Consider the following 26,167-nt stretch of genomic DNA (forward strand, 5'->3'; position numbering starts at 1 on the left):
CAGGATTTGAGTGAGCCAATGAGGAATGGTACCTTTTGGAGGGAAGTTTTACAACTCTTTGTGACTAGTATGGTGTCTTGCATATGAAATTAGATTGGGGGGTTCAAGAGAAGAATCTTTAAGATTCTTATAAAACGAATGTGTTGCATAGGCATCAACATATTTCATACACTCTCATTTGGATCATGAAAATACAAACTCATAGATACCAAACATTATATAGATGAGGTTATATTAACTAGGGTTCCATCATGAGCATGTATAAAACATATACGATACACAAAACACAATATACAAGAACAGTAACAGCATACACGATGCCCTAAAGTATATGTGAATTAATTAAAAGAAAGGTTTTTCTATGAATTAATTAGAGAAGAGTCCCTTTTTATGTGCACTTTGTGTCTGTTTTTGAGAGACTTGAGTTAAGAGTCGCTTAGCACATTCCTGGGCATCATAAACCTAGTGTTATCAGATAATGTGCCTATGATAGTGATAGTTGCCTTTTGGGGGAAGGGTCCATAGACCCTTTGGTTAGATAAGGAGGCGTTAAATATTATTTGTTAAATATACAAATAGGTGTGTGTCTGAGTGGTCCAAATGCTATATATATATAACACACATATAGTATATATATAATACAATTTAAATAATTTTAGTTTCTAGTAATAACCCTGATGTTGAGTCATGAGTTATGATAAACCGATAAAAAATCTCAATCGTTTCTCAGACAGTAATGACACTAAAATATAAGCAAACTGAGACTCTTGCTTAAGCTGCTACTGTAGAGCGTAATTAATATCTCCATTAGATCTCCTGAGCCACGAAACAGCCACCACTGAGCTTTATAAAGACCAACAGACAGATGATTACAGATTTATCACAGTCTTTATTTTTGATAGTACATAGAATGTGTAAAAGAGCAATGTACAAAATATCTATACAAAAATATACTTGTAAACATACATAAAGCTTTGGTACCTTAGAGTGTGTAACTTTACTATGTGATATATGTACGGAAATGTGTAATTTAATAAGGCCTTGTGCATACATATGAATGCCTACAGTTAAAATCAAGAAAAAAACAATACGGACAGACAAAATGAAGCCTTTGTGAACAACTGTGTTTGGGTTATTAAGTGTTTGCATGAAAATAAATTTCAATGTAAGTATTTAAACATCGTGTGGATGATATTGAAATAATAATTTGAAGACGAAATGTCTGGGCGGCATGTAAAGTTTCATCTCAGTGTAAGACTCAGTGATTCTGAGCTGGAGCACAACATATTAAAACATTGCGTTGTGAATAGAAGCTTGTTTCCCACAGAATAAAAAAAGGTAAAAAGATAACTGCGATTTTATCTCATAGTTGTGCCATTTTTCAATTCTGAGTTTCTGTCAAAACTGTGAGATGTAAATTCTGAAAAAAAAAGAAAAAATCAATTATGTGATTGAATTCAATTGTGAGGAAAAAAGTCAGAATTGTGAAATAAACTTACAATTGCAAAAGAAAAAAGTTGGATTGTGAGATAAAAACTCATAACTGCATTAAAAAAACCTGAATTGTGAGAAACTCAAAATTGCATTAAAAAGTCAGAATTGTGATATAAACTTGCAGTTGCAAAAGAAAAAAATTCCACACTGTGAAAACTCAGAAATCAGAGAAAAAACTAAATCTAAATTGCAAGAAAGCTATTCAGAATTCTGAATTTATATGTGTTTTTTTTTCTTAGAATTGTGTGAAAATAAATGATTTTGAGATAAAATGTCGCAATTACTATTTTTTTCAATCTGGTGGAATCAGGCTTCCATGGTTCTGTCGTTTCTCTGTACTGAATGTACAACTAGAAAATGAAATCACAAATAATCACGTGTATAATCTATTTGCTTCAATTATTCATAAACATTAAAGTGCAAGTTTGCTACAAGAATCTTGACAAAAAAAATCTAAAGTTAAAAGAAAAAGAAATGAATTATGCACTTAATTTCAAAAATGCTGAGAATGACTAACACAAAAAGTAACCCCACTAATGTACATATCAGCTGATTGTAGCTTTGCCTTCTGCAGTTTATAATACTGCATTGTACCACTTTAGTAAAAAAAGAATACAAAAACTGGTCTGGTTCAAGCCTCAACCTTCACAGATGCTCTTTAAGCGCACATGAGGATTCTAGCATATCATTCTGATGCATCTGATAAAAATCTGCTCAAAATGTAGATTAAAATTACTTGATGACAGGAAGCAGGAGTGTGTTACAGGAAGCTCTCCTCCACCTCTGGACTTCCAGAATGATCTGGCAGCAGATCCTCACGCTCAGGCTCAGTGCTCGGGGTTTCCATGGACACCGTCTCCTCATCAGAACTAAATGAGCTTTAGAATAGAGATGAAGAACACCTTTAACATCACAATAACACACACACACACACACACAGTGTTATGAAGTCTGAACTTCAAGGAGGAGCCATTAACAATGAGCGCATTCTTTAAAAAAAAAGGCAATTTTTACATTCATATAGAAGACAAGCTCTTCAAAGAAAAGTTATGAATTCTTCGTATTAAACAAATGTAGTATTGAAAATTGTAACCAAGTATTGAGACATTGCTGTCATGGTCAAACATCATGGAACAGATTAATAATTTATGTGAAATTATTTGTCACAAATACAATACAATTATATATTATATTATATTATATTATATTATATTATATTATATTATATTATATTATATTATATTATATTATATTATATTATATTATATTATATTATATTCCAAAAAAGTTGGGACACTGTAAAAATAGTGTATAAAAACAGAATGCAATGATGTTGAAGTTTCAAATTTCAATATTTTATTCAGAATACAACATAAATGACATATCAAATGTTTAAACTGAGAAAATGTATCATTTTAAGGGAAAAATAAGTTGATTTTAAATTTCATGGCACCAACACATCTCAAAAAAGTTGGGACAAGGCCATGTTTACCACTGTGTGGCATCCCCTCTTCTTTTTATAACAGTCTGCAAACGTCTGGGGACTGAGGAGACAAGTTGCTCAAGTTTAGGAATAGGAATGTTGTCCCATTCTTGTCTAATACAGACTTCTAGTTGCTCAACTGTCTTAGGTCTTCTTTGTCGCATCTTCCTCTTTATGATGCGCCAAATGTTTTCTATGGGTGAAAGATCTGGACTGTAGGCTGGCCATTTCAGTACCCGGATCCTTCTTCTACACAGCCATGATGTTGTAACTGATGAAGAATGTGGTCTGGCATTGTCATGTTGGAAAGTGCAAGGTCTTCCCTGAAAGAGTCGACGTCTGGATGGGAGCATATGTTGTTCTAGAACTTGGATATATCTTTCAGCATCAACGGTGCCTTTCCAGATGTGTAAACTGCCCATGCCACACGCATTCATTAAACCCGATACCATCAGAGATGCAGGCTTCTGAACTGAGCGCTGATAACAACTTTGGTTGTCCTTGTCCTCTTTAGTTCGGATGACATGGCGTCCCAGTTTTCCAAAAAGAACTTCAAATTTTGATTTGTCTGACCACAGAACAGTTTTCCACTTTGCCACAGTCCATTTTAAATGAGCCTTGGCCCAGAGAAAACACCTGCACTTCTGGATCATGTTTAGATAAGGCTTCTTTTTTGACCTACCGTATTTTTCGGACTATAAGTCGTACCTAAGTATAAGTCGCATAAGTCCAAAAATACGTCATGACGAGGGGAAAAAACATCTAAGTCGCACTGGACTATAAGTCGCATTTATTTAGAACCATGAACCAAGAGAAAACATTACCGTCTCCAGCCACGAGAGGGCGCTCTATGTCTTCAGTGTAGACTATAGGAGCACTGAGCAGCATAGAGCGCCCTCTCGCGGCTGTAGACGGTAATGTTTTCTCTTGGTTCATTTCTCTCGGATCATGTCAAATTAATTTTGATCAATAAGTCGCACCTGACTATAAGTCGCAGGACCAGCCAAACTATGAAAAAAGTGCGACTTATAGTCCGGAAAATACGGTATAGAGTTTTAGCCGGCAACGGTGAATGTCACTGTGGATTGTGTTCACCGACAATGTTTTCTGGCAGTATTCCTGAGCCCATGTTGAGATTTCCTGGGGGAATTAATGTCGCATGATTGGGGGAATTGGTGATCCTCCGTCCATCTTGACTTCTGAGACACACTGCCACTCTGAGAGGCTCTTTTTATACCCAATCATGTTGGCATCATAAGCTGTATATTGGTCCTCCAGCTGTTCCTTATACTGTATATACATTTAACTATTCCGGCATCTTATTGCTACCAGTCCCAACTTTTTTGGAATGTGTAGCTCTCATGAAATCCAAAATGAGCCAATATGTGTCATGACATTTCAAAATGTCTCACTTTCAACATTTGATATGTTATCTATATTCTATTGTGAATAAAATATACATTTATTAGATTTGTAAATTACTTATATTAATAATATATATATAAGTAATATATAATACTTATTGTAATAATTATATTATATATACATACAGGCAAACATATACATACATACATACATATATACTTTCAATTTCATCATATTACATAAATATTTATACTATTTATTACAGTATTCAACTGTACACTGAATGTGTTGATTACAGTATTAATAAATTAAATAAAAAATAAGATACATAACAAATAAGATATATAACACTATATAGATATATATTATATTATATAATATTGATCGACAAATGGATGGATGGATTGCATGAATTGGATGTACAGATATTTTTGTAATATACTTATTTCGGTTGATCAAATTAATGTATCTAAAATACATATATATATATATATATTACATTTTATAATTTAGAAATATAATTTAGAAAAAAAAAACACTGAACACACATAAAAAATGTATACAATTAAACACATGAGGGAAGTCGTGGCCTAATGGTTAGAGAGTCGGACTCCCAATCGAAAGGTTGTTTCGACGAAAGGAGTCCCGGGCTGGCAGGAATTGTGGGTGGGGGGAGTGCATGTACAGTTCTCTCTCCACCTTCAATACCACGACTTAGGTGCCCTTGAGCAAGGCATCGAACCCCCAACTGCTCCCTGGGTGCTGCAGCATAAATGGCTGCCCACTGCTCCGGGTGTGTGTGTGTGTGTGTGTGTGTGTGTGTGTGTGTGTGTGTGTGTGTGTGTGTGTGTGTGTGTGTGTGTGTGTGTGTGTGTGTTCACTGCTCTGTGTGTGTGCACTTCGGATGGGTTAAATGCAGAGCACAAATTCTGAGTATGGGTCACCATTCTTGGCTGAATGTCACTTCACTTCACTCACTTTAAGTACATGTTATAATTGCCCCACTGGCACAGATGAACATTAATCATGCCCTTTTGAAAATAAAAAGAGAAGTGATCCCTGTGTAAGGAAGAGGAAGAGGCCATGGCTCATCTTTCCTTCATCCTCCACGGTTTATAATCGTCTGATTTATTTTTGAGCTCACAGGAAGTCAGCGTTACCTCGAGGGGATTTCCATCAGCACCGGCCCGTCCTGGGTCTCCTCCTCTGGTTTGGGATCGGGGATGGGGATGATGTACTCGTTGTGCAGCTCTCCGTCGACCTGCGGGCGGGGGGTGGGGTTTGGGCTCAGATCGGAGGATGGAAAGGTGTTGGGGAACGGAGACGGGACACGCGGCTTCACACGGGCCACCGCGGGGTGTTCACTCTTCAGAAAGCTTTCGCTGACCTGAGAGTATTTCTGAAGAGACACAAGAGGATGGTTCATCTCAACTCAAATCAGTTTGATGTGTTTGTAGACATTTAATGACACATTTGTGTAACAAGAAGGAACAATTGTAATTAAAAAGACTCTTATTGGCTTGAACTCAACAAAACATGCCCTACAAATAAAAGGGGTTTTTGTGTGTCTTTCAAATAAACCCAGAGCATGTGTGTGTTTTATGATCCAGGGACACAATGTGAGGACTCAGAGGTTCTCGAATCTCAATCAAGTTTTAGTTAATGGAGAATATTTTGGATTTTGTATCATTTGTATAGTTTTTCTATGTTTGTATCATTGATGTACTATTATAGTTTTTGTTAATATTTTAAAGATTCGATTTTTCTATTTTATGTCTTAAATGTGACCCTGGAGCACAAAACCAGTCTCAAGTCAATTGGGTGTATTTGTAACAATAGCCAAATATACATTGTATGGGGTCAAAATTTTAGATTTTTGTTTATGCCAAAAATCATTAGGATATTAAGTAAAGATCATGTTCCATGTTGAATACATGTTGTAAATGTATTCACACTTAATTTTTGATTAGTAATATGCATAGCTAAGAATTAATTTGGACAACTTCAAATGTGATTTTCTTAATATTTATCCAGATTTTCAAATAGTTGTATCTCAGCCAAATATTGTCCGATCCTAATAAACCATACATCAATGGAAAGCTTATTTGTGTCAGCTAACTGAATTATTACTTTTTAAATATTTCAGTTTAAAATATTTAAGTTAAAAATCACTCCCATTTGAATGGATAACTCAATTTAAATTCTGCATTTTTTGTTTCAGAAAGTATTTAAGAAAAATTGGTCACCACATAATTACTGAGGAAATGAATATTCCAATTAGAATTTCTTTGCAAATCTAATCAGTAGCCATGGAAATAAAACAAGGAACTAAAGCAAACCTTTTTATATCCGTCTGACAGCATGTTCCCCATGGTGTGCACCAGAAAGGAGAACTCGGGACGCTTCTCGTACTTCTCATCCCAACATTTCCTCATAACCTCATAACTGCAGAGGAACAAAACCACCAGCAATTACTCCAAATCTGCCCTCATTCATTCACAAAAGCCACAAGAACTTTCCAGAATCTCTTTTTTAAAACAAACTTAAGAGTGATATACTAGATGACCATGTGCAATAATAAGCATGCAGGCTGTAAGTTAATGTTCAGGTCAGTATAGAGGTAGTTAAACATACATGTCCTCGCAGGCGTACGAGGGTTTGGCCATGCGGTATCCTCTCTTCAGAGCGCTGTAAAACAACTCGTTCATGGGCAGGTCTGGATACGGGGTTCCTCCTGCAAAATCACCAATTTTCATGTTTCAAAAAAGCAGAAAATCAAGGAGAAATAGAACAGATGCTTTAGTTTTTAGTGATTCAACTGTAAGCGCTTGTGTTTATGAGTCATTGTTTTAAGACAAAAAACAAACATTCCTTATGAAAGAATTAATATTACTTTACAATAAGGTTTTAGTTGATCGCATTAGTTAACTACATTAATATGAACTAACAATAAAAATACTTCTAAAGAATATTTTTATCTTGGTTCATGGTCATCTCAACTTTTATTACACCGTTAATATCAAAAGTAACTGTAACTGTTATATTATATTATTTTATGCTAATAATATAATATAACGTAAATATATTATTTAATGCTCCTGAGCTAAGATGAACTAACAATGAACAGTTGTATTTTAGTAATGTTTACAAAGATATTTGTAGTTATTTTAGTGTAACTGAGATACTATACATTTTTATTTTTATTTGTTTATATTTAAATTTAAATTTCAAGTAATTGTGCTTTATTGTTTTTTTTTTATAATATTTGTATATACATTTTTATATAATTTTTTATACAATATATAAAAAAATATTATTTTTAGATAATATTTTTATATATGTATTTTTACATTACATTTATACCAGTGTTATTTCAGCAGAATTCATATACTATTAATATACTGTATATATATATATATATATATACACACACACTTTCAAATACATACTTTCTATATATTTTATATATATATCACACATTTCAGGTAAAACATACTTTACTGTTCATTTCTATTTGGGAGATTAACATTTAACGTTTATAAAACACAATAGCATGAATGCATAGTCAGTGTGGAGAAATAATAAGCGAACAGACTGACCCAGAGTGAAAATCTCCCACAGTAAGATGCCATAGGACCAGACGTCACTCAGCGTGGTGTACAGGTTATGAAAGATGCTCTCCGGTGCCATCCACTTCAGAGGAAGAAACGTCTGTGGACAAACACACACTCTCTTCAGTCAGCATCAGAGTTTGTGTGTTTGATTCTACTGTGGTTTATTACAGTCGTAGAGACAGTAGAAACAGCCGGATCTACGTACGCTGCCTTTGGAGATGTAGTTGTTGTCGTGCATGATGTCTCTGGCCAGTCCAAAGTCACAGATCTTGGCCAGTTTGCCCTCACAGATCAAGACATTTCTAGCTGCCAGATCCCGATGCACACACTGACAGACAGAGAGAGGGTTTATTCACTGCTTCAAAGAACAAGGTCAGACAGCTTCCTAGGGATGCATTTCCCGTTTCGTTCAGTAGATGGTGATCTGAGTTCATATTAAAACCTGCATGACAGACTCTTTCGGGTGGAAGGTGAGTAATTGGATTAATGTTATAATTTTAGGTCTCATGTTTAGCAGTTTTACTAGCTTTTTCCATTATACACTCAGCACAACACAATCTCAGCACAGCACACTCTCAATCTGATCTTGTCTTACAGATTTTATGTTCAGTGGTGCATGCAGCCTGGTAAAATGTGCAACACTTCGACTTGCCCTGGACTGATATGAAATGAAGAAAATAGACATTTGTGGAGACAGACTGTGAAATGTGTTGAAATGTTGTAAATTGTATAAACACATTTATAGTCAACAAGGTAATTGTTATAAAATGTTTAATGTAGTCAAATAAGTTTAAACAATTATTCCTGTATTCTGTATTTTTACTGTTCACTTTATGTGAATTAAATTGCTTTTCTACATCATCTAAATTAATTCATTCACTGGACTGCAAAAAAGTTATTTCTTAGTATTTTTGTCTTGTTTTTCATTAGAAGTAAACATTTGTAAATTAAGATGAATTAGCTTTTTTCTCTAAATGAACTGAGTTTACAAATAAATACAGAAAAATAGATTTAACTCAAAAGGAAAACTAGTTTATTTTTCTAACCCCATTGTCAGATATCTGTTCTTGTTTGAATCATAAACTCACTTCATTTAAGTCTTAATATTACAAGTAATTGTTTTTTATCTGAAGCTAATTATTTAATAATGTTTGGAAATTTTATTGGAAAAAAAAAAACAAAAACAAGAAAGCAATACTGAGGAAGAACATTATTTTTTACAGTTGAAATATTTGAATAGTGACATTTTGTAAACACTTCCTGTATATGTGTGCGCTTAGCTTTAGCTTTAGCTTACCTCCGAGACAAAACTGTCATCAGGAAAAACTAAATCTCTTTTAGTGGACGTCTTAGATAAAGATTTAGGGTCTGAGTTTGGGTGTAGGCTTAGTATTAAACAACAGAAGTCAATGATTTGTGTTCATTTAGTGTGTGTGTGTGTGTGTGTGTGTGTCAGACACTCACGTTCTTCGAGGCCAAGAACTCCATGCCTTTGGCCACCTGATAACTGAAACCCACGAGATCAGTGTAGCTGAGGAGCGGAGAATCACTGATGACCAGAGACCGGTCCACCCTGTGACCTGTGATTAACACACACTCATTTGATCGGATTACAAACACAGAAAACATGCAGTGCTGATCACTTTGTGTTTAATTATGAACCAATGACAAACACTGTATCTGTCAATGAGGTCAAAAAAGAATCTTCATTCAAAAGAAAAAACAAGTTTATTTATTTATTATTTTATTTATTATATTTTCTTAGCCCACTGACATTTTCTTCCCTGTTTTAAGCATCAAGTCACTTAAATTAGAATTTTATTTTATTTTTATATTTAAGAATTATTTTTGTTCCTATTTTAATCATTTTTATGAAAATGAATTTTCAATAAATTTTCAAAAAACTAGCTAAAATGAAATAAGTTTCAGTTTTTTTTATATTTTATAGCCGATTACATTACAGTTTTTATATTGTATTGCAGATAAAAAAGAATTTTTTTTACAGTTTTTATATCTTATCTTTAGATTACATTTATTTAAAATATATATATATATATATATATATATATATATATATATATATATATATATATATATATATATATATATATATATATATATATTCTAATTCCATGGACAGATTTTTCCCTTTTTTAGGCCAAAACTCAGTTAATTTACAATTTATATTTTGAATAAGATTTTATTTCTGTCATTAAATTCAGTTAAAGTTTCAGTATTTTTGTTAACCGTTTTTTTTTTTTTTTTTATACATATATCTCTTCAATATTATTTCTTTTATTTATTAGTTTCAGTTATTTTAGCACTTTAAAACAAGATTTACTAGTATGTCATTTTGCTTCTCAAGTGACTATATTTAAAAATAAATAGATATTTCTACTGGAAAAAAAGTCAAAAGTACTAAGCAATAAAATATTTTTGTTTCATGAGGGCTTTCTAATTCACCCTGACATCCTCTCAGCTCAAATTAAAACATCTCAAACCATAAATAAATACAAAAATAAACAATGAGACTGTTAGTCATAATATTTGAATTGTGCAGAAACCTCAAGCGTTTCATGAAGTTCCAGGCACATCCTGTCAGAGGAGGAAGTGAAACTTTAATGAGCATCAGTTATGAAAGAGATCTCTGTGTCACAGAGATGGCGTCAGTGCTCAACCTGAAGACCTTCACAGCAACACAGGGCCAAAGACCACACAGCGAGGCATGATGGGAGCTTTAGTTAAAATGTTTAAAGAAGCTTCTAGTACATCTGCACAACAAGACGAGACTTTCAACAAATATCAATAAGGACTGTTTTGTTTATGTGCTAAATCAATGATTATGGAAATTCATGTGAATAAACCAAGTGTGACAGTGTTGATAATAAACCCTGTGACAGACCTTTCAGCAAATGAATGTTTTAAATATTGAAAACAAATTGCTTATTATGATTAAACTATAAAATATATAAAACTGTGCATTTTTAATTGCATTGCATTTTTAATAATTGAGGGGTCAGGGCGGTTGCTATGTGTTTCTAAGATGTTCCGGAATTGTTAATAGTGATTATTATTAATAATAAATGCGATGCAATTAAAAATGCAACGTTTTATGTAATTTATATTTTAAATAAAAATAAAAAATTCTGAAATGATTGTTTATTGATTATTATTAATCTTAAAAATGTTGTGGTGCTTCATATTTTTGTGAAAAAACGTGATACATTTTTTTTTACAGGATTCTTCGCTAAACATAAAATTCAAAACAGCATTTATTTAAAATAGAAATCTTTTGAACCTTTATAAATGACTGTAATATCACTTTCACAGATCAATTTAATGCGTCCTTGATGAATAAACGCATGAATTTCTTATTGACCCCAAACAGTTTCCACAAAAGAATTTAATTTCAGCATTGATTATAATTAGAAATTATGTTTCTTATAATTATTATATAATATATAATTTTTTTTACTGTATATATTTTAGCATTCATATTTAAATCAATATATTTTACCTATATTATTATATATTATACATTTATATATATATTTATTATATATATAATATATATATATAATAAACATATATATAATATACATATATATGTAATATAATATACATATAATATACATTTATTATATATTATACATTTTAATATATTTCATTTATGATTGCTTAATGTTATATAGGTGTCTATATAAGGATATTTTTGCAATAACTGTATTTTAATTATTATGATTAATAACTGCAATGAACAGTTTTATGTTTTAGAATTCATATTTTTAGTGTATATATTTAATTTATAGTTTTCTATAGATATTTCAGGTTTTCTTGGGTGGTTGCTGTAGATGCTGCTCTAAGAAGGTCAAATCTGAGCTTTGAGAGGCTTGTAGCTGTAGTTGATCTGAAGGTGGAGTGTGTACCTTGCTCCTGGTAGATGTCTTGCTGGTAAGGAGACTCGTAGGGTGATGGCTGGATATCTGCGTACTTAATGGTGTCCGTGAGCTCCTGCATCGGCACGTATTCAGTCTGCTTGTCTTTGGTCATGTCCATATATCCTCCATCACACTCGCTGCCAAACGACACATATCTGCAGAGCACAGATACATGACCTGATTACATTCGGTTACTTCATCACCTGCTACAGTTTCACTTTAAACATACACTACTGGTAAAAACGCTGGAATATATTCTTCTTGTGCACACCATTTCTGCATTTATTCGTTTTAACATACAATAAAAACTGTTAAAATTATTATTAATTAAATAGCTGTTTTCTATGCAACTATATTTTAATTTATCATTAATAGGATCATGTGACACTGGAGTAATGACGCTAAAAAATATCAGCTTTAATTACTGGAATAAATTAAATTTGACAATGTATTCGCATAGCAAACAGTTATTTTTAAATTGTAATAATATTCCACAATTTTTACTGTATTTTTAATCAAATAAATCCAGTCTTGGTGAGCGGACTTCTTTCAAAAGCTTTAAAAAAATCGTAATTCTTCCAAACTTTTGACTGATACGTGCAATAGAAAGATGAAATCACATGTTCATTCGTCTGTAATGCACTCTTACTCTTTCCCGGTTGGCACATCGCTGTCGTTACTGATCTGGCTGCCGTTGGCGATGTGGTTCTTGTCGGCGTAGTACTGGAGGAAGCTGTGCTTGTTCCTGTGCAGATAGTCGACCAGATCCCCATAGCGGCAGTATTCTGTCACCAGATAGATCGGACCTGCAGAGCAAATAAACAAATACACAACACATCTGAAAAGAACACATCAAAATATTTGACCCAAGTAGATTAAGCAGCTTTAAACTTCTAGGAGAGTTTGACTGTCTGCTCACCGTGTTTGGTGCAGGCGCCCAGCAGGTTGACGATGTTGAGGTGAGGACCCAGATGACTCATGATCTTGAGTTCAGACATCAGAGCTTGAGTCTCGCTCCTCCGAGCCGTCGCTGCAGTGAGCACACAACATGATTAACTACAACTACCAATCACACTCACATACCTGTGTGTGTAACCGAGTGTCTCACACGCACATTTCAGCATTTTCACTGCCACTTTAGTGGCAGATTGGGAACGGCCGAGACTGTACGCCGTCGCTTCAACAACACGCCCAAACGCTCCAGATCCAAGTGTCCGACCTGAAGAAACACATTTCAGTACAAAAACATATAGACAGCTTTTGCTAGGAAGCTGCTAAATAGTTGTTAAAGGAGACCTATTATGGACCTTTTTACAAGATGTAATATAAGCGTCAGGTGTCCCCAGAATGTGTCTTTGAAGTTAAGCTCAAAATACTGTACCCCACAGATCATTTATTATCATTTTGAAAATGCTTATTTTGAGTGGAAGCATAGACATGCTGTTTTCGTGCATGTCTCTTTAAATGCAAATGAGCTGCTGCTCCCCGCCCCCTTTTCCAGAATAGGACTGTGCCTTTACAGATGGTATTGCTGATACTCTGTGTTGTGAAGTCTGCGGTTTTCCCACGAAATTGGGCTATTTTTGGGCTAGGTTTGAGTAGCAACTGGGCGGTTTTGTTGTGAAAACCTGGCAATTCTGATCAGTTTGGTTTTGATTATAATGTCTATCGTGCCGAAACCACGTGTTTTAAATGAGTGGCAACCTACTTCTCTCTCTCTCTCGAAGCCAACACAGAAGTGACTTAAACTGCAATTCATTGACTGGCCAATTGAGGCTGGCTGCAAAAGGGAGTCAGTCCCATAGACTCCCCATGTTAAAATGGCCAAATTTACAGCAGAAAAAAACACGTTTACAGCCTGGTTCAAAAAGAGGTTTTCTTCATGACCCTTCATGACAACAGTGAGGGGGGTGAATTTTTATATAACTCCTCCGTTTAAATTATATTAAGACTTAACGTTTTGCATAATTAAGGGCGTGGCCACTTGAGTGACTACCATCGAGCTAGGGTGGGCGTGGTTTTAGCAACCAGCTCCCGCCTCTTTGTCCATTTTGATTACCCAGGAGTGATGCCAGTGATGAGCTGGGTGACTCCGCCCATTTTGAGCTTCAGAAATTCATCAGGAGTCAGTGACGTCATGGAAACTACGTCCATGTTTTTATACAGTCTATGGTTTTAAACCATATTAGTTCAAACGTCTGATATATGGTTTTCTGAGCGCACACATCTGAAGTACACGCACAGAAAGTGGCTGTCACATGGCATGCGAGTAATAAATTAAGTTATTTCATGTCATATTGCACTTAAACTCTCAAACACACACAAGTTTATGTTAAAAATGCACACAAGTAACAAACATAGTCGGTTATGTCTGTAAAGCTGGGAAACAAATCTCATCTTTATATTAGATCTGTGTTGCAGCAGCGTAATATACAGTAAAAATGAATCAATAAATCCACTGCTATCTGTTATCTCCTCTGAGGCAGGGACTCTAAACAGCATTCTGTGCTCGTCTGTGCAGCCAAAGACAGAACAGTTAACAAGCTTTGCTCAAACTCTTGCCATGCTGTTGACGCTTAAGAAAACACAATGTGGGTGGAAACTTACAGATTAAGGGACAGAAATATTATAATGAAATCCTCTTTCTACATCACAGGAGGAGAGAAATCTGAGCAGCGTGTTTTTTTACAAGCTTGCAGAGAAAGGCTTACCAAAGAAAAAATTACTTTTTCACATTTTCTGGGTTGATAGATGCAACCGGGACCCGATTATAGCACTTAAACATGGAAAAAGTCAGATTGATATGTCACTTTAAAATAATCTAGTATTTTTCAGAGGAAAAGCTTCTATCTGAGTGTTCAGAAAAGACTAGACTAGAGAGTAAGTGTGCCCCGCTCTCACCCAGCACCAGACTGTCCCGTGGCATCTCCCAGGCCAGGTCATAGGGCAGGTGAATTGGGTCAACGTAGATGTACTCGTGTCCATCCAAGCTGACCGATTCGATCACCTTCCACCTTATTTCATAGCGCGGTTTCTGCAGGGAAAACAACGTGGAGTTCCAGTTCAGTAATGTGAAATCTAAATGCTAAGTCTCAGACAGAATGTGAAGTCACTGACCTTCCTCCACACAGCGATGAGGATGATGATGGAGATAATGACGATGACCACCAGTGCTAAGACTGCGGCGAGAACGGCCACCTGAGAAAACAACGCTGGACAGAAAACACAGCTTTTATCAACTCACAATCTTCATCAAACACCTTCATTAAGAAACACTTTTTTTCACCACCCGGTCAAATACTAACAGACATCGGGTACATTCTTAAATAAAAAGAATTAGCTAATTAATTATTTACATTTAAAATAAGTGAACTTTGGATGTATTTTCTGACATATAGAGGCATTAAATCATTCAGATTTTATCATGACAGTTTATGGTTTATCACTGATGTCCTGTGTTATTTGTTTCTCACTGAATATCCAATTTACTCTCAAATATGTCAAAATCTAAAAGTAAAATGGGACTAAAAAGTAAAAGGTAATGGGACTAAAAGGTAAAAGGGTTAAGGTGACTTCAAATCAAGACAGCCAGGCTCCATATCATATATAGTGTCAATAAAAAGTTCCTGTTAACTGATGAAGAACTATAGAGACAGCAAATTACATCAGTCACCAATATTAATACAAACAAAACCTCAATGAATAAACTATCAAAAAATTAAGGATGCTTAAAGGGGCACAAAGTCATTTAAAAAAAAAATAATAATAATAATAATAATAATTATATATATATATATATATATATATATATATATATATATATATATGTGCAATTTATATATATTATTTATATTTATTACGATAGTATTTTTGTTTAAATTAAACTACATTTTTGTATTTTCAATTACTGTATTTTCAGATGTTACATGTCATATGTCAGTTATTTTATAAAGTAAAATAAATGAATTAAATAGTAAATAAATACAATGAAATTTAATAAAATTTTTATGTGTATCGTCTATCTCTTGTGCTAAAAATATCATATCACTTTTATGCTATAAATTATATATATATATATTTATATATCACAGAGACATGTTTCACTATCCAATCAGTCAATAAATGGGAAACAAGTATATTTTTTAATAAAATGAAAAAAATAATTGATGTTACGTTGTTTATTTAAAATAAAATAAAATGTTTGTGTGAGTGTGTGTGTGTGTGTATTTCTAATCACTTGTCACATAGAGAAACAGAGACTGGATAGGTTTCACTATTTAATCATGTCCAGTGCTACTTTTTTTCTCATTGAATATCAATTTCACATTAAAATATGTAGAGTTATTAAATTAAAATGGGAGGAGACAGAAGGCTCATGTTGAATTTAAATCAAGGCGTCCGGCTCATGTATAAGAATGTGGCCTCACATACAGAGTCAATAAGAAGCGTTTCCCGCAGCTCTGGCAGGTGTTTGTGTTTCTGGGTTTTCTCACGGCTGAACCAGTATCAGGTTCTCAATGAGCTCAACGGGTTTCACGCCACATTCACGCGGCTAATGAAAGCAGTCCTGGAGGATCATGGCATTACAGCCAAAGTCCTTCTGTGTTTGATCTCCACGGGTGCTGCTCCATTCAGCAGATCCTCAGTTCACACATTCACAATGAGGCTTTAACACCCTCCCTCCCGACACACACACACACACACACACACACGTTACTCACTGCTGTGGACCAGTCTGATGTCTCGGGCTCGGGCTCCTCTCTCGTTGCGGGCCTCGCAGCGGATGGTGAGCAGCTGCGGCCGCAGGAGAGTCACCTGACTGTGCACCTGGTGGATCTTGCGTGTGATGTTGTAGCTGACGGTAGTCTGGATGCTGACTTTCTCAGGATCCTCCACCAGGGGGCTCCACGCCACACTTCTGTTACTGCACCTGATGACCCCAGACAGAACACTAGTGTACTGATTACTGCATACTGTACAGTATATACTGCATGCTACCTACTTAAGAAAAAAATAACTACTGTATATATATATATATATATATATATATATATATATATTTATATATATATGTGTGTGAGTGTGTGTGTGTGTGTGTGTTTCTCACATTTTTTGTGAGAAAATATATATTTATTATATTTAATATCATTAATTTCATTAAACTAATTAAATAATAAATACAATTAACCTATTAACACAATAAGTGACGTAAAATGTATTAGCAAATAAATAATTGTAAAATTAAATTACATTGGGCAACGTTTTAATTATGCATTTAATAATTAATGTGACTTTATTTAATATGTTAATAGTTAGATTTGTCATATTTTAGTATTTTATTTAATTACATTAATTAATCACAATTAAATTAAACAAACTTAATATTAAACAAAAGTTAATAAATTAATTTAAAAATTCAATATAAGTACATTTGTCCAGTTTTTGTCCAGTTTTTCTAAGATATGTTTTTTGTAACATTATGTTTAGCATTCAGTATATGCTTATATATATATATATATATATATATATATATATATATATAATATATATATATACACACACACACACACACACACACACACACACACACACAAACACAGATATAATCCAAAAATCAAATATAAGTAAATAAATAAATACACACACACACATCTGGGTATTTCATCCATAGAGAAAAAGTGTGTACATTTTGTGTATACAGTGGTTACATACTGTAGATACTGAGCATTATGTTACGCAATTATGAATCCACCCAAACAAATAAAAAATTGAAATCTGTATACTTAATATAACATGTACTTTTATAAAAAGCACAAAGACCACTTACGAACCAGAACAAACACACCCAATAATATGCATGCATTATATATGTTAGGTTCCCACCCTCATAAGTGTGCTGCACCCATGAAGAGGTGTGCACTAATGGCTGTTACAGCAAGTCTGCTACTGTATATATTATTCATACAGAAGTATTTCTGCGCAGCTCTTCGCTGTTTTAATCAGCGTGTGTGCAGCGATTGGATGATGGACAGACGCAGCCTGATCGACTGTTTGCCTTCATTACGCTGATTTGTGTGTTTATGTAATGCTTTCTGAGTGCTGTGCAAACTCATCAGCTTTATATTTACTCATCTCGCAAACAGCTCATATTAAATATTAATGAGTGTCATTAAAGGGGAAATATTATAAAATGTTGGCTGATGATCTAGTATTGCATCGCGTATGCTAAACACAGTTTGTGCTGCTCAACAAATACACAGATTCATATAAGATGTATTTGTGATGATGATGATGAAGGTGCGTCATTGATTACTTGGGCATGCGGTCACAGCTGAACCATTGGATGCTGGGAGACGGCACTCCCTCCGCCACACAGGTGACCGCGTGCTTCTTACCCGGCAGCTGATGGTCAGAGAGTTCAGTTATCTGAGGAGGAACTACAGAGACAGGAAGTGACATCAGTAGAACCTCACAGAACAAATGAGAAGGTAACTGATCAACAAGCTTAAAGGTGAACAGTCAATGTAATGAGTAATATATTTGTTTATTATTTAAATTAAATAAAATATTGAATTCAATATTAATTTATACTAAATTAAACAAATGAGTATAAAATGACATTTAAATGTATGAAATTAATTAAATAATATGTTAAATATTAAACTATTAAGATACTAAATTTAATCAAATAATCAAATAAATACATTAATTTAAACAAATATTTTTGTTACATTTTAATTACATTATTAGAATATTTCATTTGTTTAATTTAAACAAATGAAATATTAAAAAATAAACTACAAAAAAATATTAAATTAATTATCAAATAAATTCCCTGTAATTAAATTCAACTAATTGTTACATTTTAATTACATTTAGAAGATGAAATATGAATAAAATCGATAATTAAAATGTTCAATAGTCAAATTAATTATCAAATAAATTAAAAATGTAATTCAACTAATTGAATTAAACATTTTGTTAAACATTTAATTACACTAAATTAACTAATTAAATATTACATGAAATATCCGATTAAATTAAACAATTAACATATTAAACTAAGTCAAATTATTTGTAAAAATAAATGAAAATTTTAATTAAACTATTTAAATATTATTACATATTTAATTACATTTAACAAATGTTCAGTATTGAATTGCATTAAATTAAACAAATTAAATAGTAAACATAAATATCTGGCCAATGAATTTGAACTAATGACCAAAAAAAAAATGTATGTAATGAAATGAAATTGAATTAAATAAACAGTTTCACAGTACTCCAGCAGCTGGTGTGATTCTCGGTCCAGTCCTAAACGGGTGTCTGTTTTCAGGAAATGGGGGTGGTGTGTAAATAGATGTCGAACTGTCTCACCTTTCACCTCTAGGTCAAAGCTCATCTCTTTAAAGTCATCTTGGTTCTGGACTCTGACGGTGTAGAGGCCCATCTGCTCCAGTCGGATCCTGACCAGGGTCAGTGTGCTGACAAACCTGCAGCAGATCCAGAGCACACAGAGTCTGAGATCCTGTGGAAAGCTTGAGAGTTGTTTAAAAGAGAGCATCATTACCCGGTCTCTTGGTCCTGTCTGGTGCTGTGTCCTCTGATAGGAGCGCCGTCTTTACTCCACTGCACGCTGGGTTTGGGATACGCTTGGATCTCCACCTTCAGATCCACATTTTCTCCGAGCTGTGCTGAGACCTTCCTGCCCAGATGTGAAGAAAGAGCCACGAATCCTTTCTCTACAGACAGCCAGATGAAAATATTGTTAATACAAAGGATCAGCACGAGTAACGCTGAAGTTTAATTCTATGAGCTGTAGTCAATGTGCACTAATTATTATTACATATACATTATTGTTCAAAATTTGGGATGAGCCCAAAAAAGTATACTTTTATTTAACAAGGATGCATTAAATTGATAAAAAGTGACAATTCAGATTTCAAATAACTGCTGTATTTTGAACTTTCGATACGTCAAAGAATCTCAAAAAAATCGAATGTTTCTCGGTTTCTGTTTTCAACATTGATAATACTCAGAAATGTTTCTGAAATCAGCACATTAGAATGATTTCTGAAGGATCATGTGACACTGAAGTAACGATGCTGAAAATTCAGCTTTACCGTCACAGGAAGAAATTACATTTTACAAACTATTAACATAGAAAACAGCTACTTTAAATAATAATAGTAAGATTTCACATTTTTATTACTTTTACTGTATTGTTCAATCAAATAATTGCAGCCTCTATGAGCATAAAACACTTTAAAAGCATTAAAAATCTAAACTTTTGAAAGCTAGAGTATCAAATTATGACTTGATCTTATAAGCAGGACAGAATGAGTTTTGCTTGCTCATCTTTCTACATAATCTATTTAAGATTCCATAAGTGAGCTCTCACTGGCGGCTGATAGATCCTAATCGAAGGTTCAGGTGCTAAAAGCACTTTCTTCCTGAAGGCCTGCCTGCAGTTTCTGCATCCTGTGTGTGTGTGTGTGTTTGTGCTGTGTACACTTGAACAAAGATCTGCATTGATCTACAGTCAGTTCCTGTCACTCTCCAGGGTTTCTGTGTACGGCTGTGGCTTCGTCAAGTCAAACACAAACATAACTCCTTCCTTCAGCAGAAGGTCTGATTCACACGCAGCCTTTCCCCCGTGACGAAATGCTGTGAGACTGAGCTCTTGTTTTAAAGGGACGGCTGTTGATTTAATTAAGGCTTGCATCAAAGCATGATTGAAAACACACCACCCAGATTTTGCAGCTCAGATGATGATGAAGGCGCTCTTCATACAGCTCTGCGTTTACCGGAAAGCTGCACAAAATGTGCTGACTAGCGTTATTTAGTATCGTTGGAATACTATTAGAATTTGTTTTGTTTACATTATATATGTGTGTGTACTGTGTTTATTTATTATGTATATATAAATACACAGACATACAGTATACTGTATATTTTGAAAATATTTACATGTATTTGCAGGAATATATTTATATAATGTATATTAGAAATTAATATATTTAATATACAAATATAACATATTTTTCTTAAATATATTCATGCATGTGTGTGTATTTATATATGCATAATAAATATACACAGTAAACAAAATCTTTTATTTTGAATGTGATTAATCACAATTAATCGTTTGACAGCACTAGTTTTATTCTTTTTTCATTATAATTTCAGGTAAAAGTTTAGTCATATTTATTTTAGTTTTTTAATTTATATATATATTGTTTTTTATTTTAGTAATTTTAGTTCAAGTTAAACTAAATTAAAATAGGCAACTAGCTGAAATGAATTCATTAAGAATAAATTAATAGCAAAAAAGTAAAACACATTTTTTTTTATATTTTTTTATATTTATTAAATATAAATGGAATACATTTAAATAATTTAAGTTTTTTTTATTTATGTATTGAACCTTTTTTCATGGTTCAACTACAATAACTGTTTTTTTTCTATAAAGTCTATGGTTTTTATTCATTTTTATTTCAGTTTTAGTTTGAGTTATTTTAATACATCATGTTAAACTAAATGAAAATAAGAAAGATTGTTATGGCAGTTAGCTGAAATAAATTAACTGGATTAAAATTATTATTTAAAATTAAACATAATTTAAAAATAAAATATTTAGTTGTTTTTTTCATGTAATGAAAGGTTTTCATGGTTTGAGTTTCTATTCATTATAATAACCCTGTTGTTGATGGATTCTATACTTTAAGTAAATGTGATGAATCTGCAGCTCTTACCCAGTACAGTGATGTTAATACTGGCTGAAGCTATCTGGTTCAGCACACCCTCATTTACGTGACAAACATACTGTCCCGATCTGGCCAGAGACACGTCTGTGATGTTGAGACAGGACCGCATGCTCATGGACGACAGGATGTCAGTCAAGGGCTCAATGTCCCCCACCTGAGGGCCAAAACATTAGGGTTTCAGTGTCAGAAATCAAATTTTCCATTAGCATGCAGCATTTGCTCCTGGACACTGATTTTCGGGGTAATTCTTTTCTTTTAACAGATTTTTTAAAATCATATAAACATTTTATTTGTAAAAATGTAATACAAATTTTAAATTATTTTAATTATATAAATAAATGTGTATGATATTTTTTTTTCATGTATCAAAACAAATTTGGAATAATTAGAATATGTATTAATATTTACCTAAAATATAATTTAATATACAAAAACAGACTTGCTGAATTACAGGCACATTGTTGTGCCATTTTTGGCCCAAAACCTGCTTAAATTCTTGCTCTGGTGTACATTTACATTTAATTATTTGAAAGACACTTTAAAAATAATCTTCTTCCTCAGTATTTTTGACTTGTTTCCCAGTGCAAATACCTGAACATCCTTAAAATAAGATACATTTACTTTCAAAAGCAAAATTACTTAAAGGGTAAGTTCACCCATATATTAAAATTATGTCATTAATGACTCACCCTCATGTTGTTCCAAACCTGTTTATCTTCTGAACACAGTTTAAGATATTTTAGATTTAGTCCGAGAGCTCTCATTCCCTCCATTGAAGCTGTGTGTACAGTCTACTGTCCATGTCCAGAAAGGTAAGAAAAACATCATCAAAGTAGTCCATGTGACATCAGAGGGTCAGTTAGAATTTTTTGAAGCATTGAAAATACATTTTGGTCCAAAAATAGCAAAAACTACGACTTTATACAGCATTGTCTTCTCTTCCGTGTCTGTTGTGAGAGAGTTCAAAACAAAGCAGTTTGTCATATCCTGTTCGCGAACGAATCATTCGATGTAACCGGATCTTCTTGAACCAGTTCACCAAATCGAACTGAATCGTTTGAAACGGTTCACGTCTCCAATACGCATTAATCCACAAATGACTTAAGCTGTTAACTTTTTTAACGTGGCTGACACTTCCTCTGAGTTAAAATAAACCAATATCCCGGAGTAATTCATTTACTGCTGTGAAGAGAGAACTGAAGATGAACACAGAGCCGAGCCAGATAACGACTCGTTCACGAGTCAAGAACCGTTTCTGTCAGACACGTCTGATTCGAGAACCGAGGAGCTGATGATACTGCGCATGTGTGATTTAGCGTGAAGCAAACCGACACACAGAGCGTCTGAACCGAACTGATTCTTTTGGTGATTGATTCTGAACTGATTCTGTGCTAATGTTATGAGCGCTGGTAAACCGAAGGCTTGAATCAAGGGCAATCATCGCCAATGACGCCATTACGTCGAGCGCAAAAGAACTGGTGAACGGTTTTCTTCAACCGGTTTATTGAATCGAACTACTGGTGATCCGAAAACCGATGCAACCGGTTCTTCACTCGTGAACGAGTCATTATTTGGCCCGGCTCGGTGTTCATCTTCAGTTCTCTCTTCTTCTGACCCTCTGATGTCACATGGACTACTTTGATGATGTTTTTCGTACCTTTCTGGACATGGACAGTATACCGTACATACAGTTTCATTGGAGGGACAGAAAGTTCTCGGACTAAATCTAAAATACCTTAAACTGTGAAGATAAACGGAGGTCTCACTGGTTTGGAACAACATGAGGGTCATTAATGACATAAATTTCCTTTTTGGGTGAACTAACCCTTTAAGATTTTGTTTATGCAAAATGTATCAAAATGAAATAAGTTTATGTTTAAAACAAAAAAGACGTCAGAGATATGCTAAAACAAAATAAAAAAATAAAAAAAAATCTCATTTTGATTTTATTACTTAAAAAAAAAATCTGAAAACAAGCCTGACTAGTGTAAACCAGTTCAGTCAGCGGTAAAAACCAGCAAACCACCTCAGGTGAATCTGAACCAGAAATGAGAAGATATTCATTCTTCTAATGTGCATAAACTGGAACTACAATCTCTGCCCTGCTGTCTTTATTCAAGCTCTCACTTCTTCCCTCATCGTTTTGGATTTCTCTCTTAATAAAAACACGTGTTCCTCGTGAAGGTGTGGCTGCACATCTTGAGCTCATTTCAACATGCGGAGCTTCTCACGGGAGCGCTAAGTGCTCCAGAAAATAACGGAAACAAAGCATCGAGCCCACTCACGTCTTTGTGGGGAAAGTCCCAGGAGAAGTAGACGAGCTCCACGCCGTGAACGGTGCAGTTGACATTCAGCGTCTCGCCCTGCTTCAGGACCGTTTTGGAGGCGTTGATGTAGGGGTCCAGAGCCTCGGGAGCTGAAGCCATGTGTGTGAAAGAAAGAACAAAAACGGCTATTGTTTGATTTTGATAGAAAACAAATCATCTGCTGTGTTTATGAGAGACTCGGTCCAATTAATGATGACACAGATGTGCAACACATGGACTCTCTCAATGATTTAACCGTCTTACAAATACAACTGAAAAGAAAATGGTGAGCGTTTGAACTCAAAACAGCAAATGATCGTCTGTAATGTTGATACATGAATGGTAAATACAATCATAAAGGTCTGTAATATTAAAACGATCTGCTATATGGTCTATATGTATAGGACAAAAATTAAAAAATCCTTTCTCCTTCAGGAAATACTGTACAAGACAAAAATTCATTTTTAGCAGTAAAGAAAATGATGAAATTAAACGGAGAGCAAATTTTTGTTGTCAACTCAGATTTGCAAAAACAATAATCTCAATATTTTAATGCTCTATACTTTACTAATTGATGAGTAGTGACTTATTTTAGTCTGTTTTGAACATTTGAGACAAAGTTGATACTTAAAGCACAACCGGAAATATCTGTAAGTCTACTGAGCAACAGCATTTGAGCAAAAAAGAGACCCCTAATATGATAAAAGTGTTGGATCAAGATGCAAAGGTACCAAATATACTGAAGACGTAGAAGGGGATGGACTCTTTCTCCTCTCCGTTTAGCTTTCCTTTGCATTTGTAGGTTCTGTCCTCCAGGATGGCGGTGAAGCCCATGCTGGGGTTGTATGAACCCTCCACCATTATCTCTGTGTCACTCTCGTACAGCATGACGTTTATCAAGGGATTTGTCACCAGACAAGGGATAGTGCCTTCTTCTCTCGTCTTAGTCACCATTAAATGATCGTTCTCCAGGAACCACACCTCAGGATCTGAGGAGGACGGAATCAGTGAATCAGTTTGTGTGTGTGTGTGTGTGTGTAGACAAATTAATGGATAAGTAAATAAATGCATGAGTAAATGTACAAATGAATTAATGTAGGCATCAAATGGATGGATGCATGAGTAAATGAACAAATAAATCACTTTGAGAATCAAATAAATAAATGCATAAGTGATTGAATGAACAAATCAATTTGAGTAATAATGAATGAATGAATGCAGGACTTCATTAAATCAATGGGAGAATCACCAAAAGGATGAATGCATGGGTGAGTCAGTGAATGAACAAATCAATGATAGAATCAATAAATGAATGAATGCATGAGTGAATGAACAAAATAATCACTGAGAGTATATATTAAATAAATGCATAAGTGAGTAAATGTATAAATCAATATGAAAAAAATTATAAATGAATGAATGCAGGAATTTATTAAATCAATGTGAGAATCACAAAATGAACGAATGCATGAGTGAGTGAACAATTAATCTATTTGAGGAACGATAAATTATTACACACACAAAAAAATAATGAATATGGAAGTGGGTAAATAAATCAAATAAAATACACACAATATTATATAAACGAGAAAATCACATTCAAAACTACCTAAAAACAGCATTTATTGTTCAAATGATCAAATAAATGATAGCTGTTGTTTTTACATTTGCTCTTTTTTAAACTCGACCTACTAGTAAAGCAAAACAAATTTATTTTGAATCATTTCATGAGTTCTCACCAGGTACGAAGACGGCCACCTCTCTGGTCTCATTTGTCCCGTTCTCCGAACACACATAAACGCCCGTGTGTCTCCACGTCACCTGCTCCAGACGGAGAACGCTGGAGGAGGAGGAGCTTGTCTTCTCGACGTGGAACTCTGGAACTCTCTCCTCCCGCTTGAAGTGCCAGGTGACGTTGTTCGAGCCGGAGCAGGTGATGCTGAAGGAGGAGTTGATGGAGAGGACGACCGGAGAGACGCTGGGACTGAGCTCCAGACCTGAGCTACCCAGACAGAGCAGGAGCAAACCTGCACACAAACCAGCATTCAGACTCAAACTATACTGCTCTACAACAACTCAAGGTGTGCAGAAATCACTGAAGAATAACAATTGTCAGGTTTCTGCCAAGCAGAGAATTTGGGAATAAACATTCCAATGTAATTTTTTGAGATTTGGTTGTTAATTATAACCATATCCTTTT

General features: G+C 34.1%; 1 protein-coding gene across 2 annotated transcripts in view; it reads right to left on the bottom strand.

The window, feature by feature from the left end:
- Nucleotides 1-1,753: 1,753 nt before the first annotated feature.
- The window catches only part of LOC132109912 (platelet-derived growth factor receptor beta-like), a 42,544-nt gene continuing 18,130 nt past the window's right edge, over nucleotides 1,754-26,167 (bottom strand). For both annotated transcript variants that reach the window (XM_059516365.1, XM_059516364.1), the window contains exons 3-23: nucleotides 25,707-25,994; nucleotides 24,699-24,956; nucleotides 23,947-24,077; nucleotides 21,650-21,815; nucleotides 19,465-19,636; nucleotides 19,272-19,387; nucleotides 18,208-18,331; nucleotides 16,616-16,824; nucleotides 15,012-15,106; nucleotides 14,796-14,928; nucleotides 13,009-13,113; nucleotides 12,814-12,924; nucleotides 12,544-12,700; nucleotides 11,883-12,049; nucleotides 9,421-9,536; nucleotides 8,162-8,284; nucleotides 7,942-8,053; nucleotides 6,977-7,076; nucleotides 6,682-6,787; nucleotides 5,503-5,741; nucleotides 1,754-2,372 (exon numbers count right to left, since the gene is read on the bottom strand). In XM_059516365.1, coding sequence (XP_059372348.1) covers nucleotides 2,255-2,372; nucleotides 5,503-5,741; nucleotides 6,682-6,787; nucleotides 6,977-7,076; nucleotides 7,942-8,053; nucleotides 8,162-8,284; nucleotides 9,421-9,536; nucleotides 11,883-12,049; nucleotides 12,544-12,700; nucleotides 12,814-12,924; nucleotides 13,009-13,113; nucleotides 14,796-14,928; nucleotides 15,012-15,106; nucleotides 16,616-16,824; nucleotides 18,208-18,331; nucleotides 19,272-19,387; nucleotides 19,465-19,636; nucleotides 21,650-21,815; nucleotides 23,947-24,077; nucleotides 24,699-24,956; nucleotides 25,707-25,994 — 3,146 coding nt within the window. In that variant the 3' untranslated portion in view covers nucleotides 1,754-2,254. The remainder of the gene's footprint in view (nucleotides 2,373-5,502; nucleotides 5,742-6,681; nucleotides 6,788-6,976; nucleotides 7,077-7,941; nucleotides 8,054-8,161; nucleotides 8,285-9,420; nucleotides 9,537-11,882; nucleotides 12,050-12,543; nucleotides 12,701-12,813; nucleotides 12,925-13,008; nucleotides 13,114-14,795; nucleotides 14,929-15,011; nucleotides 15,107-16,615; nucleotides 16,825-18,207; nucleotides 18,332-19,271; nucleotides 19,388-19,464; nucleotides 19,637-21,649; nucleotides 21,816-23,946; nucleotides 24,078-24,698; nucleotides 24,957-25,706; nucleotides 25,995-26,167) is intronic.

Source organism: Carassius carassius, chromosome 29, assembly GCF_963082965.1.
Source record: "Carassius carassius chromosome 29, fCarCar2.1, whole genome shotgun sequence".
Taxonomy (NCBI): Eukaryota; Metazoa; Chordata; class Actinopteri; order Cypriniformes; family Cyprinidae; genus Carassius; species Carassius carassius.